Raw genomic sequence first — 21,586 nt, forward strand, 5'->3', positions numbered from 1 at the left:
ATATTGTTAACGAGGTTTCAGAATGATAGTGGTAGACCTGAATCTAAAGAATAATGGTTTAAAATTTTTTCCACTTTTTCTGAAATTCCCTTTCCAGAGATTCCAACAGAGAAAAAGGAAATCTACACTGAAATTTTCTGCTCTTGCTTTTATCCAGTGTGGTAGCCTTGGATCCAGTTAAATATTATTTTCTTTGTTAGTGATATTGGCATCTTAATATGTATTGCCTAACAGAAAGATATCATGCTTATTTTATAACCCACCAAAAAAGTTTGAAACTTCTAATTTTGCCTTGCAGTGGAATAAAGCCTTCAGTTGCAAAACTAACAATGGGAAATCACATTTGAAAATGTACTAATATGTTGGTTTATAAGAAACAGTGAACTTATCAGTGCAAAATCATTTGTGTAGTTTACAAATGCTGTTTTTATTTAGAGCTTATTTTCTTTTGAGATGAACTGTATAATTTAAACCACTTGGGGCAAAACCAGGGAGCTATTATTACCTGACCTCACTTCTTCAGTTTGCTGCCCCCCGTTAAAAAAAAAAAAAAAAAAAAAAAGTTGAAATGTTGATGGGCATTTAAACACATGTCCAGATTTTGCTAAACTTGCTTAGCATTGGTATCCATAATGCTATGAAAGAAATAAACTTTAGAGAAAAACAGGAGAAAGGCAACTGGGAGAGAACAAGTAAGGAAATATTATTTATTCCTTTATGTTAGCATTTTTTGCATATGCACAAAACAGAGATAGAAAACAGGAAACACAGTTGTGAAAAATGTTTAGTTCCATGAGCTTCCTTGAAGTTTCTGTAAGTGACTTAGGTGTCTTTCTAAGATAGGTTTTTTTTTTTTTTCTGTATTATAAGCAACTGCTCTACCACTAAGCTACTTCCCTGACCTAAGACAGTTTTTTTTGGAAAAAAAAGTCATAATCCTTTTTTCTGTCAGAATTTAAAAAAAACTTTTTTTTTGTAGACAATAGGTTTCCTTTTATGTATTTATATGCAGTGCTGAGAATTGAACCTAGTGCCTCATATATACCAGGTAAGTGCTTTGCCACTGAGCCACAACCACAGCCCATGTCAGCATAATTTTTGAAACACTTCTCAAATTTGGTAGATAATAAAATATATTGGAATAAACAACAATGAAAAATATGGTTTCATCCTAATATTAATTTACATAGCTATTTGTGAAAGTAGAAAGATTAATTAATTCCTTTCCCTAAGGATCTAATAATACAACAGACATCATAGATGATTAAATGTTTTTGTAAGAGAGAGAAGCATATGGTGATAAAAACAGTATCATATGGGGCCTGGTACAATGGCACATGCCTGTAATCCCAGTGACCTGGGAGGTTGAAGCAGAAGGTTGAAGGCCAGCCTCAGCAGCTTAACAAGGCTGTAAGCAACTTAGCAAGACTGTCTAAAAATAAAAAAGGGAATGTAACTCAGGGATAAAAAACCCTTGGGTTCAATGCCCAGCGCCCGCCCCAAAATATGTTCATATGGTTATACAGTTCATCATTGGTCAGGTGCTTAAAATTATGAAATACTTAAGACATAAATGATTTTACAGGTATATTAGTGTATAAGTCATTATTGAAGTATGATAACATTTCAGCTATGACATCAATGTAAATTACTGAATATAGTTTTTAAACATAGTTTTGATACCTTTAAGAATACATACATTCTGAATTTTCAGAATCTCAATATGCTGCTAAAATTACAACCTTACATATTTTTATACCATTTGTATGCCATTGTAGAACTTGGAGGAAAGTTTTTCAGTGTAAATAGCCTCCTTGTAATCTTGTTATCCTAATAAATTCATTCTTTATAAAGTGCTAAGGAATTTTGCATCATTTTAAGTCTAATGCCACAACTGTGAATGTGAATTGTTAAGAATAGAATAATGATTGCTTTTGCTGTAATTCCTTATATTCCTGCAGGGTTTGACAAACTTCATCTTGTAGATGAAACCAGATAGTAAATATTTTTGACTTTACAGACCCTATGTTCTCTGCCTTAGTTACTCAACTCTTTGCTTTTGCCCAGCAGCCATAGACTAGGAAGTGCATGCATGTGACTATATTCCAATAAAACTTTATTTGTAAATATAAATAATCAACTGGCTCATTTTGCTCTTGGGTCATAGTTTGTAATCCCTGTTCTGTGTAAAGGAGAGGTTAATGTATTATTTAAGTATTTGTCATTCCAAGTTTTAATCTTTTGTATCAGGGATTGGATCCAGGAGCATTTAACCACTGAACCACATTCCCAGCCCTTTTAATGTTTTATTTTGAGGCAGAGTCTTGCTAAGTTGCTGAGGCTGGCTTCGAACTTACAATTGCTCCTGTTTCAGCTTTCTAAGCCACTGGAATTACAGGTGTGTGCCACTACCTCTGGCTCAAGTGTTCTTAATTTGCTATTTTAAAATCTAGTGACTTACTAGACAGAAAGTATGCTAGGGAAGAAGGTAATGTTGCTGCCAGTTTATTGAAGAAAGGTAAATTTTTATATGTTTCTTTGTTTTTATTTTTAAATAGGAGCACCTAGGCTAAAATGTCAAGAACTCTTGAATTACATCATGGATACAGTGAAAGATTCATCTAATGGTGTTATTTATGGAGCTGATTGTAGCAACATACTACTCAAAGACATTCTTTCAGTGAGAAAATACTGGTGTGAAATATCTCAGCAACAGTGGCTAGGTATGTTTTGAAGGTTCCTATTTGTGAATTTTTTCCTCATGAAATGAACTTTTACCAGTAAAAGCATTTATGGTATATCTGTATCTCCCATATGACCTCACACTTTATTAGTACTTTGGTGGCAGAGACTTGAGTATCAGTCTTTTGGTGTCATTCTACCATCTTGTATATTTTCTGATACCTGCTTTTTAATTTTAAACAAACTACCCTTAATTTTCATTTATTGCAAACTTTTTGAAGTATTAAGTCATTAATGTTGTAGTAAGGACAAGACATAGAAGTATCAATTAGATTAAGCAATTAACACATTCCTGGTAAGATAATGGAGATCAAAGTATTAGAATGAAATATACAGGATCCAGTGACTTAGGATGGGTGTAAGGAAAGATTCTAGTGTTGTTGGTTTATTGATCAGAGGTACTCAAAGATCATGGGAAAAGGAAATTATGGTCAGAAACTGAAATATTTCAGTTTATTGATTTTAAAGGTGGAATAATTTTGAGGGAATTTAATGGGTGAAAGTGGTATTTGCCATTATCAAGGTGATTTTAAGCCAGATATTAAAATCTTCTAATCTACTAGCTCTAAAATTTAGAAATTCAATATTTTTTCATTAAAAAATATTCGGGCTAATTTTTGTTAACTAAATTAAAAGACATTTACCTATATTCTTTAGTGTTAATTTTATGATCTCCAAATGAGATATGTGTGAACTACAAAGCCATGAATTACTCAGTGCCCTCACTTCTGCATTATGATCTACTGTTTGCAAATGAATCAAGGCCTTCTCAATAGTTCGAGAAATCTCTTGTGAGTTATTTGGGGCTGTTGCTGTGAACACAAGACAATGTATATTCCAAATGGGAGCCTCAAGTAAGCCAATCATTTCTAGGATTCTCAGCCAGATATCTCACTAGAGTGGTCTAATGATAATTTTGTATATTTGGGTGCTTTAGATTATTGCTTGTAACTGGTTGTCACTGAAACAGGGCAGACCTTCCCTCAGTCTCTTTGGTATGATTCGTCCATCTTATTGTCTGAAATCTGCTTTGTATTCTTAAAAAAAAACTACCGTTACTTCTTAGCAGTCTTCTTTTCAAGTAATTTTTCTAGTTTGTTCCCTTTTCCCAGACTTGCTTCTCGATTGAGGATTCTGTTCAAAAAGTGAAGTCGGCTCAAAATGTGTTTGGTAGAAGTAGTAATTTAAGCCATGGTTATGATGACATTTTTTAGGGAGAGAATTTAGAATGAGATGAGATGAGAACATGCCCTAAAGCTGAGCCATCATTTTCATATAAATTTTGGAATTAGCTTATTGATTTCTACAAAATATCGTGCTGAAACTTTGATAGAAATTTTGTTTATTGAACAATTTAGAATGGGTAGCCATCTTAACAATGTGGGGTCACTTAGTCCATGCATATGCTGTGTGTATGTTTCCATTTATTCTTTTGATATTTTTCATTAGTGTCTTATTACTGTCACCATACAGATTTTATGTGTTTTGCTAGATTTGTATACTACAGTAGTTTGTAGATTGCACAGTTTTTAAAGTTCCATTTTCCAAATTGTTCAGTGCTATTATATTGTAGTACAGTTGATTTTCATATCTTAACCTTGTATCCTAGGACTTTGTTAAAATCACGTGTTACATGTAGGGCCTTTTTTGTAATTCTTTGTGATTTTTCTGCATAAATTATCTTGACAGCTGTAGGTAGTAATTTTTTTCTTTCTTTCTGAACCACATGGCTTTTATTTTTTCTAATTATCCTGGCTCTCTGGGGTAAAATAAGCATAAGAAAATGATTTATCATTTTAACCTTTTTGAACATACAGTTCAGTAGCATTTAAGCACATTCATATTGTTGTGTAACCAGGGCTGGGGATTTAGCTCAGTGGGTAGAGCGCTTACCCAGCATATGTGAGGTCCTGTGTTTGAGCCCCAGCACCCCAAAAAAAAAAAAATTCCTAACGTTGTGTAACTATCCCTTCTATCTCTAGAACTTTTTTCTCTATTCATTTGCTGTGGTTAGAGTTCATCCCCAGGGGTTCATGTTTTGGAGACTTGGTTCTAATGTGGTTATGTAGAGCTAAATTCTAGCGTTAGATCACGGGAGGCGTGCTCTCGGAAAGGATTTAATATAGTTCCTGGGATCTTCATTTAGCTCTAGAAAACACAAGGGATCGTTAAAACCTGAGCCTGACCCCTGAATCTGGCTTCCAATCTGACTGTATGTTAGCTCTCCTCTGACCCAATCCCCTCTCACATGCACTCCCTCCATTGTGGTGCCATTTTCCTTGAGACCATCATCAGAGCCCAACCTCCAGAACTGTGAGCTAAATAAACCTCTTTTTATAAAGTTACTTGGCTTCAGGTGTTTCATTATAGTAATAGGAAATGAACTCACAACATTTTCTATTCCCACTGGCTCCTGTCAGCTACTATTCAACTTTCTGTCTCAGAATTTGCAGTTCTAGATTTTTCATTGTTATGGACTAGGTGTTCGCGTCCCCACAAAATTCGTGTTAAAATCTAATTCCCTAATGTGAGGGTATTTGGAATTGTGGCATTTGTAAAGTTATAAGCTCATAATAGTTCAGCTCTCATGAATGGAATTAGTGCCCTTAAAAGGGACCAGAGAGCTAGCTTTCTCTCTTTCTGCCATATGAGAATTTAGGTAGAAGTCAGCAGTTTGCAGCCCAAAAGAGGGTTACCAGAAGTGGACCATACCTGTACCCGGGTTTCACACTTTCATTCCCCAGGAATGTGAGAAATAAATTTCTGTTGTTTATAAGACAATATTTGGTAGGTAGTTAATAGCAACCTAAACAAAGCCAGTTAAAAGCAGTATTTGTCCTGTGCAGTTGGCTTATGACACTTACCAAAATGTTATTGAGGCTGTATATTGTAACATGTCAGAATTTCCTTCATTTTTAAGACTGAATGATATTCTGAACAAAATGTCACATTTTGTTTATTCATTTATCCATCGATGGAGTTTTGGGTTTCTACTTTTTGATTATTGTGAATAATGCTGCTGTGTACAAATATCTCTTGTGTTTCCTGCTTCATTTCTTTCAGACATATATTCAGAAGTGAAATTGCTGGTACGGTAATTCTGTATTTTTAATTTTTAAGGAACCAATATATGTTTTCCTCAGAAGCTGCACCATTTTACATAAAAAAGGATTCAAATTTCTTCATATTTTCACCACTTATTTTCTCTGTTCTTTGATAGATGTATGTAAAGTGGTGTTTCATTTGCATTTCCGTAATGACTAGTGATGTTGAACTTTTCATGTTTATTGTTCATTATTTTTTTATAAAGAAATACTGAAGTTCTTTGTCCATTTTTAAGATTTTTTGAGTAATATTTATGTTCACTGCAAAGTTGAGAATTTACAGAGCTCTCATGTATTCACACCCCCCCCCCAACACCCCAGTTTTTAGTCTGTTCCATTATCAACATTTCCCATCTGTAGTCCATTTTTTAGTCAGGTTTGTTTTTGTTACAGGAGTTTTTAAAAATGCATTATAGATATTAATTTCTTATCCAGATGTATGGTTTGCAAATATTTTCTCTTGTTCCAGGGGTTACTTTTTCACTATGTTGATAGTGTCCTTTGATGCACAACAGCTTTGAATTAGATGAAGCCCAATTAATCTGTTTTTTTCTTTTGTGGTTATAGCAGAGAAATCATCGCCAAATCTAAACTCTAGTATTTTGAAACTCTTCCCCCCTTTTTTTCCAAATTTTAAAAAATATTTGTAGTTATAGATGGACACAATACCTTTGTTTATTTTTAATATGATTCTAAGGATCGAACCCAGTGGCTCACACGTGCTAGGAGGGGCTCTACCACTGAGCCACAACCTCAGCCCAAAGTTTTGTTTTTTTTTTTAATTAATAATTTTACCACCATCATGATTTTGAATAACAGTGATAAGAGCAAACAACTTTGCCTTGTTCCTGATCTTAGAACCATTCAGTGTTAGACCAGTAAGCAGGCTATTAGCCATCAGTACAAACTGAGGACAGTTCTTTCTATTCTTAGTTACTGAGAGTGTTTTTTTAAAAAAAATTATGAATGGATGTTCAGTTTTTAAAAACCTTTTCCTATAATTATTGGTATGATTATGTGAGGGTTTATTTATTAGTCTGGTGACTTATCATGGTGAATTTTTCAAATATTTAGCAAACCTTCAGTTCCCAGAATGTACCCTGTTGGGGTAGCAATTTCAGCATGATTCCCCTCTTTTCCCATTCGTCCTCCCTCCCCTTTCCCATTCTTCATCTATTCTACTAGACTTCCTTTTACTCATCTGTTAATTTATATTTGATTGGTTCTTTATGTTATCCTATCCTTCCCTCTCCTTTTCTTTATTATACTCTAGCTTCTGCATATGAGAGAAAATATTTGACCTTTTAGTTTCTGAATTTGGCTTGTTTCACTTAGTATGATATTCTTTATTTCCATCTATTTATCAGCAAATGCTATAATTTCATTCTTTGTTATGGCTGAGTAGAACTCCATTGTACAGATACACCACAGTTTATTGATCCATTCATCTACTGATGGGCATCTGGGTTGATTCCATAATTTAGATACTGTGAATTGTGCTGCTATCAATATTGAGATGGATGTATCACTTTGGTATGCCAATGTTAGATCTTGTGGGGAAATACCAAGGAGTAGGATAGCTGGGTCGTATGGTGGTTCCATCCCTAGTTTTCTGAGGAACCTCCATACTTCTTTCCAGAGTGGTTGTTCTTAGTCTGCAGTCCTACCAGCAATATACAAGTGTACCTTTTCCTCCACAACCTCAACCAGCACTTACCGTTTATATGCTTGATCATTGGAGTGAGGTGAAATATTAGTGTAGTTTTGATTTGCATTTTCCTGATTGCTAGAGATGTTGAGTATTCTTTTATACATTTGTTGATCATTTGTTTCTTCTTTTGAGAAGTTTCTGTTTAGTTCTTTTGCTCATTTATTGATTTGACTATTTGGGCGTTTTTGGTTTTTTTGTTTTTTGTTTTTGTTTTGTATTTTTTTAAGCTTTGAGTTCTTTATATATCCTGAATATTAATCCTTATTGGAAGGTTATCTGGCCAAGATTCCCATTCTGTAGGCTTTCTCTTCACACTCTTGATCATTTTCTCTGTTGTGCAGAAGCTTTGAAGTTTGATGGTATCCCACTTATTGATTTTTGGTTTTATTTCTTGCACTTTAAGGGTATTAAGGAAATTGGTGCCAGCATTTACATGATGGAATGTTGACCCTGTTTTCTTCTAGCAGTTGTAAGGTTTCTGGTCTAATTCCTAAGTCTTTGATCCATTTTGATTTGAGTTTTTGTGTAGGGTGAGATACAGGGGTCTAGTTTCATTTTTCTGCACATAGCTATCCAGTTTTCCTAGCACCATTTTTGTCACATATCAGACAGCTATAGGTATGTGGATTTGTCTCTGTTTTCTGTTCCATTAGTCTTCATGTCTATTTTGTACCAATAGTATGCTGTTTTTGTTACTAGAGCTCTGTAGTGTAATATCAGATGAGGTGTTTTGATGCCTCCTGATTCACTTTTCTTGCTTAGTATTGTTTTGGCTATCCTAGGTCACTTAGTCTTCCAAATGAATTAAAGGATTGTTTTTCCTAATTCTGTGAAGAATGTTATTAATTTATATACATATATGTGTATATATATGTCATATGTTTTGCATTTCAATATTTTATTTACTCAAATGTTGTCATTGATATTTTGATGGAAATTGTATTGAATCTATATATTGCTTTTGGTAGCATGGCCATTTTGACAATGTTGATGCTGCCTGTCTGAGAACATGGGGATGTATTTCCATCTTCTAAGATCTTCTTCAATTTCTTTACCTTCTTCACTGTTTTATAATTTTCATTGTGGAGCTCTTTTACCTCCTTGGTTAGATTAATTCCCAAGTATTTATTTATGCATTTTTTGAGGTGGTTGTGAAGGGGATGGTTTTCCTAATTTCTTCCTCAGGTAAATCACTGTTGGAGTATACGTAAGCTATTGATTTATGGGTGTTGATCTTGCATCCTGCTACTTTGCCAAATTCATTTAAAAGCTCTGAAAGTCTTCTGGTGGAGTGTTTTTGGGTTTTCTAGATACAAGATCATACATTATCTAACAGAGATAGTTTAACTTCTTCTTTTCCTATTTGTATGCCTTTGATTTCATTTTCTTGCCTCATTGCTCTGGGTGATGTTTCGAGGACTATGTTGAATAGGAGTGGTAAGAGTGGATAGTCTTATCTTGTTCCTGATTTTTTTTTTTTTTGGTCCTGATTTTTGAGAAAATGCTTTCAGTTTTTCCCCATTTAGTATGATGTTGGATTTGGGTTTGTCATAAACGGCCTTTACAATATTGAGGTAATTTCATTTGATCCCTCCCTAGCTTCTCTAGTGTATTTTACATGAATGAGGGTTGGATTTTATTAAAGACATTTTCTGTATCTTTTGAGATGATCATGTGATTTTTGTCCTTAATTTGTTTAGTGGAAAATTACATGATTATGTTGAATCAACCTTGTATCCCTGGAATGAAACCACTTGATCCTGACGTATTATTTTTTTTTTGACTTTTTAAAATGCATTTGCTAATAGTTTATTAAGGATATTTGCATCTGTGTTCATGAGAAATATTGGTCTGGAGATTCCTTGATATGTCTTTGTCAGGTTTTGGAATCAGGTTTATGCTGGTTTCATAAAATGTATTTGGGAGTGTTCCCTCTCTTTCAGTTTCATGGAGTAATTTGAGAAAGACTGGCATTAGTTTTTTTGTAATGTCTGGTAGAACTCAGCTGAGAATCCATAAGGTATTGGACTTTTCCATTTTGGAAGGCTTTTAATTTCTGATTCAGTTTCATTACTCAATATTGGTCTGTTTAGGTTTTCTGTACCTTCCTGATTGAATCTGTGCCGGTCATATGTATTTAGAAATTCATCAGTGTCTTCCAGATTTTCAAGTTAATAAAATAGGAGTATAAATTTTCCAAATACGTTCTGATGATCTGCTGGATTTCAGAAGGGTCTGTGGTGATATCTCCTTTTCATCTCTAATCGTATTGATTTGTGACTTCTCAATCTTGCTTTTGGTTAGTTTGGCTAAGGGTCTGTCTCTTTTTTTTTTTTTTTTTTTTTTTTTAAATCTTTTCACAAGAACCAACTTTTCATTGCATTGATCCTGTGTATCATTTTGTGAATATTATGATATAAATGTTCTTTTTTATATATATAAATGTTCTTTATACCTTTAGTTTGTATCTCCACGTTCTCTTCTATCCCAGTAATATCCCAGGTTTTTTTTTTTTTTTTTGGGTGCTGGGGGGATCGAACCCAGGGCCTTGTACTTACAAGGCAAGTACTCTACTGACTGAGCCATCTCCCCAGCCCCCCAGGTTTGGTTTTTTAATGTTGTCCCAGAGTTCTTGTATATTCTGGTCATGTTGTATAATTTTTTTCCCTTCATGGCCTTCTGTTTACTCAAGATTGTATAGCCTGTCTTCAAGGCCTGAAATTCTATCTTTAAGGGCTGAGGTTCTATTCTCAATGCATTCTTATTTGTTAATGATGCCTTTTTATTTATTTATTTATTTTTTTGATATCAGGAAGTGAACCCAGGTCAACCACTGACCCACATCCTCAGCCTTTTTTTATATTTTATGTTGAGACAGGGTCTCGCTGAATTACTTAGGACTTTACTAAGTTGCTGAGGCTGGCTTTGAACTTGTGATTCTCTTGCCTCAGCCTCATGAGCCACTGGTCTCCTCACTATTTCTTTTTCATTATTAAAATGTTCTTTCACCTCTTATAATTGCTCTCTTAATTTCTTTAGATCTTCTTATAATTTATTGAACATTTTACTTTATTTTTTTTGTTTATTTTATTATTATGTGGTGCTGACAATCAAACCCAGTGCCTCACATGTGCTAGACAAGTGCTCTACTACTGAGCCACAACGCCAGCCCCTCATTGAACATATTAATCAGTTTTTTATACTCTTTCTCTGGGCTCTTTCATCTACCTCACTATCTGTGGGATCCTTTACTGGGGGATTGTGGATTTGGTGTGGGGGAGTTGTTTGCCTTTTTGGTCTTGTGTTCAGAGATCTTGAACTTGCACAAGTGAGGTGGATCCCCCCCTTTTTTATGTGTGTCCTTTATTGTGTAATTATCTAATTTGTTCTGGGACTTCTCTCTGTTTTTGATGTATGAGTAGATGCCTGAGTTTCCTCTTTGATTGTTTCTCCTTGGGTCCTTGTTGTTGGTTTGGGGCTTTTGTCTCCCTACTTCTTTGAGTTGGAGTAATGTCAGGAAATTTTTTGTTCAGCAGCAGTCTCTACCCTGTGAACTTTTAGTGTCCCTGTATGTTCAAGGCACCTCACAGAAGGGGAAGAAATAAACAATAGTAACAACCATTGCATACAATATACAACATTAAAGTAAATACTCAGTTCCTAATGTCTTCAAGATTAATTTAGACCATTATGCAGGAATGGTTGGTTCAGCAGTTGTCAATAGTAAAAATAATAACCATGAACTAGATCTGACTTTAAAGCAGACAGCAGGTGTTAACTATATCATGCACAGCAGCAGTGATTGTATTAGCATTAATGGTGGTGGCAGGATTTATATAAACCAATTAATTCTCAAAAATAGTTTATTAGGGAAAAGAAAATATGTTAGAAAGTTAGAAGACAGTTTACAGTTTCAAAAAGTGAATGAAGAGAACTTTGAAGAGATGTAGCAGGTGATGTTTTTACAGAAGGAAGGGAAAAATAGAAGAGCAAAGTATTGGCAGAGAGGATGAGACAACAATAGAATTTGGCTGTTAGCAGGAGAAGATAAGAGAAGGAGAAATGAGAAAAATAAAATAAAACCAAACTAAAATATGCAATCCAAAAAACTTTGACCCTCAAAAGACAATATTAGGAAAAAATAATCACATTAAAAATGCTAAAATTAGAGAAAAATAAGTGTATGATGCATGTCCTGGAACCAATATGCATAGCCAGAATTCACGTATGTGGGTTCCTACATATGGAAAGAAAAAGCATTTTTAAACCTTAAATCTTAAGAATGAAGGAACCATCTCCCCCTGAGGTAGTCAAAATAGTTGGCCATGTCCAGAGTTCTTTCTTTTCAGTTCTTCCTGAATTATGTACTGATAAAGCAAAGGGTAAGGTTGTTAACACTTTCCTGTTTTTGTTTTGTTTTGCTCCGTGTGCTAACCAGTTGGATAGTCCCAAGATGAAGGCCATTTGATGTAAGACTCAGCTTCCCTTCTCACCAGTATGAAGTGGGATGGGTTAACATGAACTGTCAGTTGACATTTTGTCCATTTGGACCAGTTTGGTACACTCCCAGGGTACAGCTTCTGCAGAGTTCCAAGGGCGGTTGCAGAAGATAGGGCTTATATCTAATCAGGTCTCTGTTGAGTAGGGGCCTGCGTTGGAGAGATTAGATCAGCCTACCCTTAGGACTAGACAGTTGTCCATCTCTTCTGCAGGTCAGGTTCTCAGTAGCCTCCCAAGAAATCCAATCTGGAAGGGGTTGCAGGGAGAATGCTGCACTCACTACTGCTCACAAGCATGGTCTTCCCAGGCTTCCTTGAGTGTATTCACCCTCTCCTGCTCAGCTTCCTGACTTGCTTCAACTAGTCACATAATCCGCCAAATACAAAGAAGTGAGTCGGGGTCCCCTTTGCCCTTCAATCGAATCCCCCTGGTTATGGTATCCTCCACAACTGTTTTACTCACGTTCCATCAGACCCAGCCTAGGCCACACGGTATGTGCCTGTCAGGATATTGTGACTGTTTGTTCTGATCTCCTGCGTCTGGGAGTCACTATGCCAGCATGCTTGCCCCAAGGTGGCTCCCACCTTAGCTCTTCTAGGCCAGCAGAGATACAGAGTTGCTTTTCAAGCACCAGGGCACAGTACCACCACAGGATCACTGAAGATTATGCAAGGTTTTTCTGTAACAAAATTGTTCCCCCAACTGTTCCGTGTCAGTGTCAGTCTGCCCTGGGAGCCCCTGTGGGGCAGCCCGATCAGCTCCAATGTATTCTTTCTTCATTTATTGTACTCAAATTTCCAAGACCCTATGCTGCTTTTAGTTTCTAATATTGAATTTTAGTGAAATCCCTCTTACACCCACCTCTCTGAGAAGCTGTACACCTGCTGCTTTAGTCTTGAGCCACTGTGTGGCTTGAAATGCAGCTTTCTTCTAATCCACCATCTTCCATTTCCCCCTCATGAGTTGTTCCTTATAGTACATTTTTAACATATTACTGGATTGAATTTGGAGTTGTTGGAAGGTTTTTTAACTATGAATTCAGTTTCCTTAATAGGTAAAGGATTATTTAGGTTCTTTTTCAGTGACTTTGGTAATTTGTTTCTTTCATGGAATTCATGCATTTAATCTTAAGTTGTTGAATGTTCACATTACTCTCTTTGTTATCCTTTCAATGTGTGTAGACTCTGTAATTATTGCCTCTTTATTGATTTACAACCTTATTAGTTTATTCCTTCTTTGTCTTGAGTTTATTTTTTTTTAAGTTTTTTTTTAAATAGAAACTTACACTGTTGATGAGATCTTTCTAATATGTGATTTGTGTAATTTTTTTCTAAATACGCAATAATCGTATTTCACAAATTTTGACATTTTCATGTTTATTCAACACAAATTTTAATTTTTTGAGTGTTCTTATTTGACCCATAGATATTTGGAAGTGTGTTTAATATTCAATCATTTGGTGTGATTTTCTTTTGTTTTATGCTTTCTATTCTAATTACACTAGGGTCAGAGAATAATTTTTTGTGGACTAAATTATTTAGAATTGCAAAGGTATTTTTGTGACCTACAATAAGGTCTATGTTGATAAATGTTCCATGTATATTTGAAAGCATTGTGTAACTATGCTTGTTGATTCAATTATTTTATAAGGAGCAGTTAGAACCGATTGAGTAGTCAGTCAGTCCTGTAACAGAATGACTTGATAGCTTGGATATCTAGTGAGGATAAAGCGTATGGCCTATACAGTGCTTTCAGAAGACTTGGTTGCAAGGGGAAGGAGAAAGAAGGGTTCTGTTAAAGATGAGAGTAACTCAGACACATATAAATACAATAAAAAGGATTTGTTAGTGCAGTTTACTACACGGGAACATTGATTATTTTTGTTTCCTGAGTTAAAAGGGTACTAAAACAAGGATTCAGCTTTTGGTTCAAGATAGCTTTTCTAATAAAGTAACATGAAAGAAAGGTTAGAAACATTCAATAGCTTTCTGGTACAGTTAGTATAAAATATGGGTTCCACTTCCAGGCTTTGAAAACTCTGCATATTTTTGCTTCTCTCTACCTTGCTGACTTAACTAAAGCCTACTCCCATCCTTCTAATTTCTTTGCTCCACCTACACTGGTTATTGTTTCTCTAACCTGGTGGTTTCCATACTTTTTTTAAAAAAGAGACTTTATTTTTTAGAGCAGTTTTAGTTTCAGAATAAAACCGAGTAGAAAGTACTGGAATTTCCCATATACCCTGTGATTCCACGCATGCACAGCCTGTCCTGCTATAAATATCCTTCACCAAAGTGGTAGGTTTATTAAAAATCAGTGAATTGACTCTGAGATATGATTATCATCCAAAGTTCAGAGTTTTTGTTAGTTTCCTCTTAATGTTGTACATTCTAAATTTTGACAACTGTATAACATTTGTTCACCATTATAATGTCTTACAGAATAGTTTTATTGCCTTAAAATCGACTTGTGCTTTCCCCGTTCTTTCCTCCCCAATCCCTAGGAATCACTGATCTTTTACTATCTCCAAGGTTTTGTCTTGAATCATGCATTCAGGATGAAGCCTTTTCCAATTGGCTTGTTTCACTTTCTAATATGCATTTAAGTTTCATTCATATCTTTTGTTTGATACTCATTTCTTTTTAGTGAAAAACAATATTCCTTGTCTAGATACACTACAGTTTATTCACCTACTGATGGATATCTTAGTTGTCTCTGAGATTTGGCAAGTATAACTGAATCTACGGTAAACATCCATAGGAAGGTTTTTGTGTGGACTTTATTTCTTTGGGAAAACATGAAGAATTGTGATTGCTGGATTATATAAATGACTATGGATAATTTTGTAAGAAACCACCATGTTCCAAGGTAGCCATTGTCAATTTCTGTATTAAATATCAGTAAAGCTTAATTTTTATTTGTAATTTTAATTTTTAAAAAGTTCTTGCACAAAACTCAATTCAAAATGGATCAAGGACCTAGGAATTAGACCAGAGACCCTGCAACAAATAGAAGAAAAATTAGGCCCAAATATTCATCGTTTTGGCTTAGGACCAGACTTCCGTAACAAGACTCCTGAATTGCAAGAAATGAAAGCAAGGATCAGTAAATGGGATAGATTGAAACTAAAAAGGTTTTTCTCAGCAAAGGAAACAATCAGTAATGTGAAAAGAGCCTACAGGGTGGGAGAAAATCTTTTCCACATGCACTTCAGACCGACCACTAATCTCCAAAATTTATTAAGACCTTTAAAAACTTTACACCCAAAATACAAAGAACCCATCCAATCAATGGGCTAAGGAACTGGGCAGACACTTCATAGAAGATACACAGGTGATTAACAAATACAATGAAAAAGTGTTCAACATCTCTATTATTAGAGAAATGCAAATCAATCCCACCCTAAGATTTCATCTCACTCTAATTTAGAATGCTATTATCAAGAACACAAGCAATATTAGGTGTTGGCGTGGATATGGGGGAAAAGGCACACTCATACATTGCTGGTGAAATTGCAAATTGGTGCATCCACTCTGGAACGCAGTATTGAGATTCTTCAACAAACTTGGAATGGACCCACCTTGTGACCCAACTATCCCACTCCTCAATTTATACCCAAAGGACTTAAAATCATATACTACAGTGATGCAACCACATCAATGTTCGTAGCTGCTCAATTCACAATAGCTAGATTGTGGAACCAACCGAGATGCCCTTCAGTAGATGAATGGATAAATAAACTGTGGTATATGTATTTGATGGAATATTACTCAGCCACGAAGAATAAAATTATGGCAATTGCAGATAAATGGATGGAATTGGAGAATATCATGCTAAGTGAAATAAGCCAATCCCCAAAAACCAAAGGCGAATGTTTTCTCTGATAAGTGGATGATGATACATAATAGGGGTGTGGGGGTAAGAGAAGAAGGGAGAAACTTTGGATTGTATAGAGGGAAATGAGAGAGGGGAGGAGTGGGGGTAGGAAGGATAGTGGAATGAAACAGACACCATTACCGTATGTACGTGTACGATTACATGAATGGCGTGAATCTACATCATGTACAACCATAGAAATAAAAAGTTGTACCCATTTGTGTACAATAAATCAAAATGCAATCTGTAAAAATAAAAATGAATAAAAAATATAAAAATGGCAAGAAAAAATGGAAAAAAAAGTTCTAATATTTTTCTCACTGTTAAGCATCATCTAACACACTCCTGTTGAGAGTGTGCAAGCTCCATCTTGACTTAGATTATTTGTTCTTTTCTTTTCAGAAACTGTCCCCTACCTAGTTTCTTTGTATTCTGCAGATCTCAACCGGTCACTGCCATTTTCCGATTTGTTTCTAAATTGGTTCCTTTCCTTTTATTGTATTCCATATTATTCTGTTTATTGTACTTTTGTGAAATGACACATTTTTATATAATTCATAGTTTGAAGAGAAATCTCAGAATCAACATAGAACTGAATAAAGTGAAAAATTTAATAACATTTTGGAATGCAGCTGAAAGTGTGCCGAGAGAATAATTTGTAGCAATATCTACATTAGAAAAGAAAGGTCTCAATGTATAATCAGTAATCTTAAGATTCCATCTAAAGAAACTAGGAAGGAACAACAAGAAAACCCTGAAACTTCAGAGTAGGAGAAGAGCAGAGGTGAATGAAATCGAAACAGAAAAATAGAGAAAAATCAGTGAAACAAAAATTTTATTCATTAAAAACATCAATAAAATCTATGGTCTTTAGCAAGAGTGACAGGTTAAGAGATAAACATCAAGAATAAGATGGAATATAATTGCAGATCCTATAAAATTCAAATAATAAGAAAATACTGTGAGCAACTCCAACATATTTAAATGGACCCATTCTTCAGAGCAACACACTATGGAAACAAGTAATAAGAAATAGACAATCTGAATAGGCCTGTAATTATCAAAGACATTGAATCCATAATTTAAAAATCTTTCATAAGACAAATGGACAACAAGACACGTATGTCTGTTCCATTTCAGCATTGTACTGGAGGTTACAGCCAGGGCAGTTAAGCAAGAAAAAGAATAGAAGTTATTTTCTCAATTCCCGAATCTCCTTTTTCATACATATCAAGTTGTCTTACTTTTTAGAACTTTTGAACTTATTTTGTTAACTAAATTCATGGAGAAAGTGAATTCTTAAGGCATGTACTATAGCCTTTTTGAAACTGGTCTCTTCTCTTCTGAGACTTACTGAATGTCTTATGCCAGCCTTCTTCCCTACTGCTAAGAGAGTTTGTAGGATTCTATGAGAATTTGGATCATATCCCCCCAACTAGTATAAATCCCTGAAGTCTGGGATTCAGAAAAATAGTTGCCATGTTGGCTTTTCCTATTTTACCTCTGTCCCTAGTAAGTAAAAGGAGGAAAATGGTAAAGGTGCCCCTTCGGTTTTCCCACTCCAAATTTGTGCACATAATCTTGGTCATTTTTATCATTGCCTATATTTCCTATAGTGAGAACTCCTTGGGAAGTCTTGAGAAGAGTTCTTTAAACTAATGTCTTATAGAATGATGGAAATCACTTAAATAATTGTTTTCCTTACTGTGCAATGTTTGACATGTTTATATTATCATTATCCTTGTGTTTAATATCTTATTTTAAATCATTTATCCATTTCTGTCAGAATTATGGCATATATAGTTGAAAAGAAGATTCACTTAGGTGTTATTCTAACCTCCTTCACTGAGGACTCTTACTAGGAAGAAAGGCCTGCATTAGTAACTTCGCTTTTTTTTTTGTTTTGGGAGATAACTCTTAGTGCATTTTGCCTTTCTGCATATCTCACAAGCAGAGACTGTGCTGTTTTTTCAAGGGTGTTTTTATAGTGAACAGCCTTGGAAGATAGAGATATTGACTTTATCCAGAAAAGGACAGATTTTCTTGCAGCCCATTCATTTATAAAAAGGCCAGAATTTCTCTCAGCCTACTGTTTTCACTTTTGTCAGATGTCCCCCTACATAGCTTTTGGGACTGGGGATTTGAAGCAGAAAGCAAGAGACATTTCTAAGAGGAATAAACTCTCCTTTTTCTTTGACCAAGCATGCCTTGTCCCCAGTTATCCTCCTCCCCCCAGAAAGAATCTCATGTCATCTGTTGGCATCCATGAAAGTGCCATGCTGTGTATTAGGTTATAGACAGTAAAATTTGAAACCTTCATAGTTCATGACCTATTTACATATATTATTAATCAAACAGCATTAATATAAAACTAGAACTGTAGAGTATGTACTTTGTAAAGTGTGCTTATTAGATCTAGATCAAGGAACTTGGGTTTAGAGAACTTAAGTAACTTACCTGAAGTCTGGCTCTTAAACTAATGCTTTCACACTAAATATTGATGGAATACTTTTAGACTGTTAAATATAAATTAGAACGATTTTTAATCGTTTTACTTATGTTAGATTATGGAATATCTCAATTGAATTATGACATTGAACACATTTGCTTTGATTTTTTTTTTTTTTAATAATAGGTTTCCAGGTGTGGTGGTAGACCTGTAATCCCAGTGATTCAGGAAGCTGAGGTAGGAGGATCTCCAGTTTAAGTCTAACCTCAACAACTTAGTGAGACCCTGTCAATAAAAAATAAAAAGAACTGGAGATGTGTAGCACAGTGGTAAAGGACCCTAGGTTCAGTCCTCAGTATTGAAAAATAAAAATAATAATGATAATGATAATAATGTGGGTTTTTTTGTTTGTTTCTTTTAGAATTATTCTCTGTGTACTTCAGGCTGTACCTCAAACCTTCCCAAGACATTAATAGAGTTTTAGTGGCTAGAATAATTCATGCGGTTACCAAAGGATGCTGTTCACAAACTGATGGATTAAATTCTAAATTTTTGGATTTTTTTTCCAAGGCTATTCAATATGCAAGGTAATGTCATTTCTTTTTGTTTGGAGTTTTTAGATTTGTGTGTGTGTATTGAAAATTCATTTGGTCTCATTTTAAATTCAGTAAGTAAAACTGACCTTTTTAGAAAATGATTATTTTAATTTACAAATTTTTGGAGTATAATGTGATCATTTACTACATGCATGCAGTGTATAATGATCAAATCAGGGTACTTAACATTTTCATCTCCTTATACTTTAAATTTTTTGATATGTAATTTGTACATATTCTTGGGATACAGTATGATATTTCAATACATGTAAGAAACTTGACCCATTTCTTATCCTGTACAAAAATAGAGTGGATCAGAGACCTCAATATAAGACCTAAATCTATGAAATTTAAGACAAGAAAACATAAGGGAAACATTGCTACACATCTCCAATCCTTAGTTAAGACTGCACAAAAATCAGTCAACAGAATGAAGAGACAATCTATAGAAAGGGAAAACTTTTTTTTGCAAATTTTTCATTTGACAAAGGATTAATATACAGAATACAAAAAGTACTTAAAATAACAAAAATCCAAAAACAAATGGGCAAAGGATTAGAATTGAATACTTCTCAAAAGAAGGAATTCAGGGACCAACAAATTAATGAGATGATGCTCAACTTCATCAGCTATTGGGGAAATGCAAGTCACAATCACTATAAGATGTCATATCACCTCTGTTAGAAGAGCTATTTTTCAAACATGCAAAAATATTTAAAAATGGTGATAAGGATTTAGAGAAAACTCAATGTTGGTGGTAATATAAAATACTACCTTTTAAATAAAGCATTGACCACTGTAACAGAATTACTAGGTTCCTAAAGACTCAGGTCCAACACTCACTGAATTCAACTCAATATGTAGAACACTAAATTATATTAAGTGGGAAATCTGTCCTATTAGAATAATGAATCCAGGAAAGTTAAACATACTACAAGTAATTTTTTCTTTTCCATTTTGAGGATAGAAGTAGTATATTGAGAATAAAGTAAAAATATATTTTGGAGGTTTTAATACACATTTGTGTGGCATTATCCAGTTTATAATGTGAAATGTTTTATAAATGGTAGGTATTACAAATCACTTGGTATATTTTAGACCGTTTGAGCAGAGCTAACAGAAGTGATCACTTAGCACTGAAAAGAAGCAGTTTTTATTATTGTAGAATGTAATGCTGGTTTTGTTTTATTTTATTTTATTTTATTTTTAAATGGGGTCTTGTCAAGTTGGTCTTGAACTCATGGGCTTAACTGATACTTCCACTCAGCTTTGCAAGTGGCTGAGACTACAGATACATACCACTGTGCCTGGCTTTCTCATTGGTTTTGAATCGAACTATTGTTTGGAAATTCGGTTTTTGGTTTTTTTTTGTTTTTTTAGCTTGTAGCTTCATAACTATTCTTAGTATATGTAGTTTGTTCCCCCATTTTACAAAGTTGTTTATTTATTTTCTGTCACAGACAAGAAAAGAGTTCTGCAGGTCTTAGTCATATCTTAGCAGCACTTATTTTCTTCCTGAAATCTTTGGCTGTCAACTTTCGAATTCAAGTGTGTGATTTAGGAGATGAAATTCTTCCTACTCTACTTTATGTTTGGACTCAACATAGACTTAATGATTCCTTAAAAGAAGTAATTATTGAATTATTTCAACTGCAAATTTATATCCATCATCCAAAAGGAGCCAAAACCCAAGAAAAAGGTATAAAGACAATATTTACTGTTTTTGAATTTGTTACTTCATTAAAACATAGAGGCTTAAGTATGATGTTAGTATTCTTTAGGACAATTTGATCTTCCTCTAGATTTCTCTGCTTGATAATGTGATTAGTTTTTAGAATTTTTAACACATTTTTAGAACTTGAAACAGTAGTAACAACTTATATCATGCCTTTCCATTTGTTCAATACAGTGTTAGGGTATTATGAGAAATATAAATAAGTGCGAGACTTTGCTTATTTTGTCTTAGGAGCTGATTGTGCAATTGCAGCTAGATACTAAGAGGTAACAGAATTTAGAGAAAGCGGGATCTTGCTTATTTATATATTGCTGTTTAAAAATTTTTTATTTATTTTTATTTTGTTTATTTATATGTGTTGCTGAGGATCAAACCCAGTGCCTCACACATGCTAGGAAAGTAGCTCAGTTGGTAGAGTGCTTGCTTTGCAAGCACAAGACCCTGGTTTCAATCCCCAGCACCGCAAAAAAAAAAAAGTTAAACCCCATAGTGCTTTTTTTGTGGTACTGGGAATTGAACCCAGGGATGCTACATTACGTGCCCATCTTTCTTTTTTATTTTGAGATAGGGTCTGAGTGTCCCAGTCTGGCCTTGATCTTGAGATCTTCCTGCCTCAGCCTCCTGAATTGCTGGAATTGCAGGTGTGCATCACCACACCCAGCTCACTTATTGCTTTTATTAGAAGATAAACAGTGAAAGCAGCCAATCAGATTATTCATTTTCCAAGGAAGTTATGTACATATTCATTCACAGGAATGTGAGTTAGTAATATATTACTTCTCCTCCCTGGTTTATTTTACATTTATCTTTTACCAAGAGAGAATTGCTCAAATGGCGCAATTCTCTTCAGTAGATCAGAATTTCATCTGGTGG

The 21,586-nt window shown here is 34.5% G+C and overlaps 1 protein-coding gene across 1 annotated transcript in view; it reads left to right on the plus strand.

Moving 5' to 3' along the window:
- Positions 1-21,586, plus strand: part of ATM (ATM serine/threonine kinase) — a 143,107-nt gene that overhangs the window by 5,268 nt on the left and 116,253 nt on the right. The window contains 3 exon segments of the mRNA XM_079101572.1: positions 2,559-2,723; positions 18,804-18,969; positions 20,439-20,677. Coding sequence (XP_078957698.1) covers positions 2,559-2,723; positions 18,804-18,969; positions 20,439-20,677 — 570 coding nt within the window.

The sequence above is a fragment of the Sciurus vulgaris genome (genome assembly GCF_902686455.1).
Source record: "Sciurus vulgaris genome assembly, chromosome: 11".
In the NCBI taxonomy this organism is placed as follows: domain Eukaryota; kingdom Metazoa; phylum Chordata; class Mammalia; order Rodentia; family Sciuridae; genus Sciurus; species Sciurus vulgaris.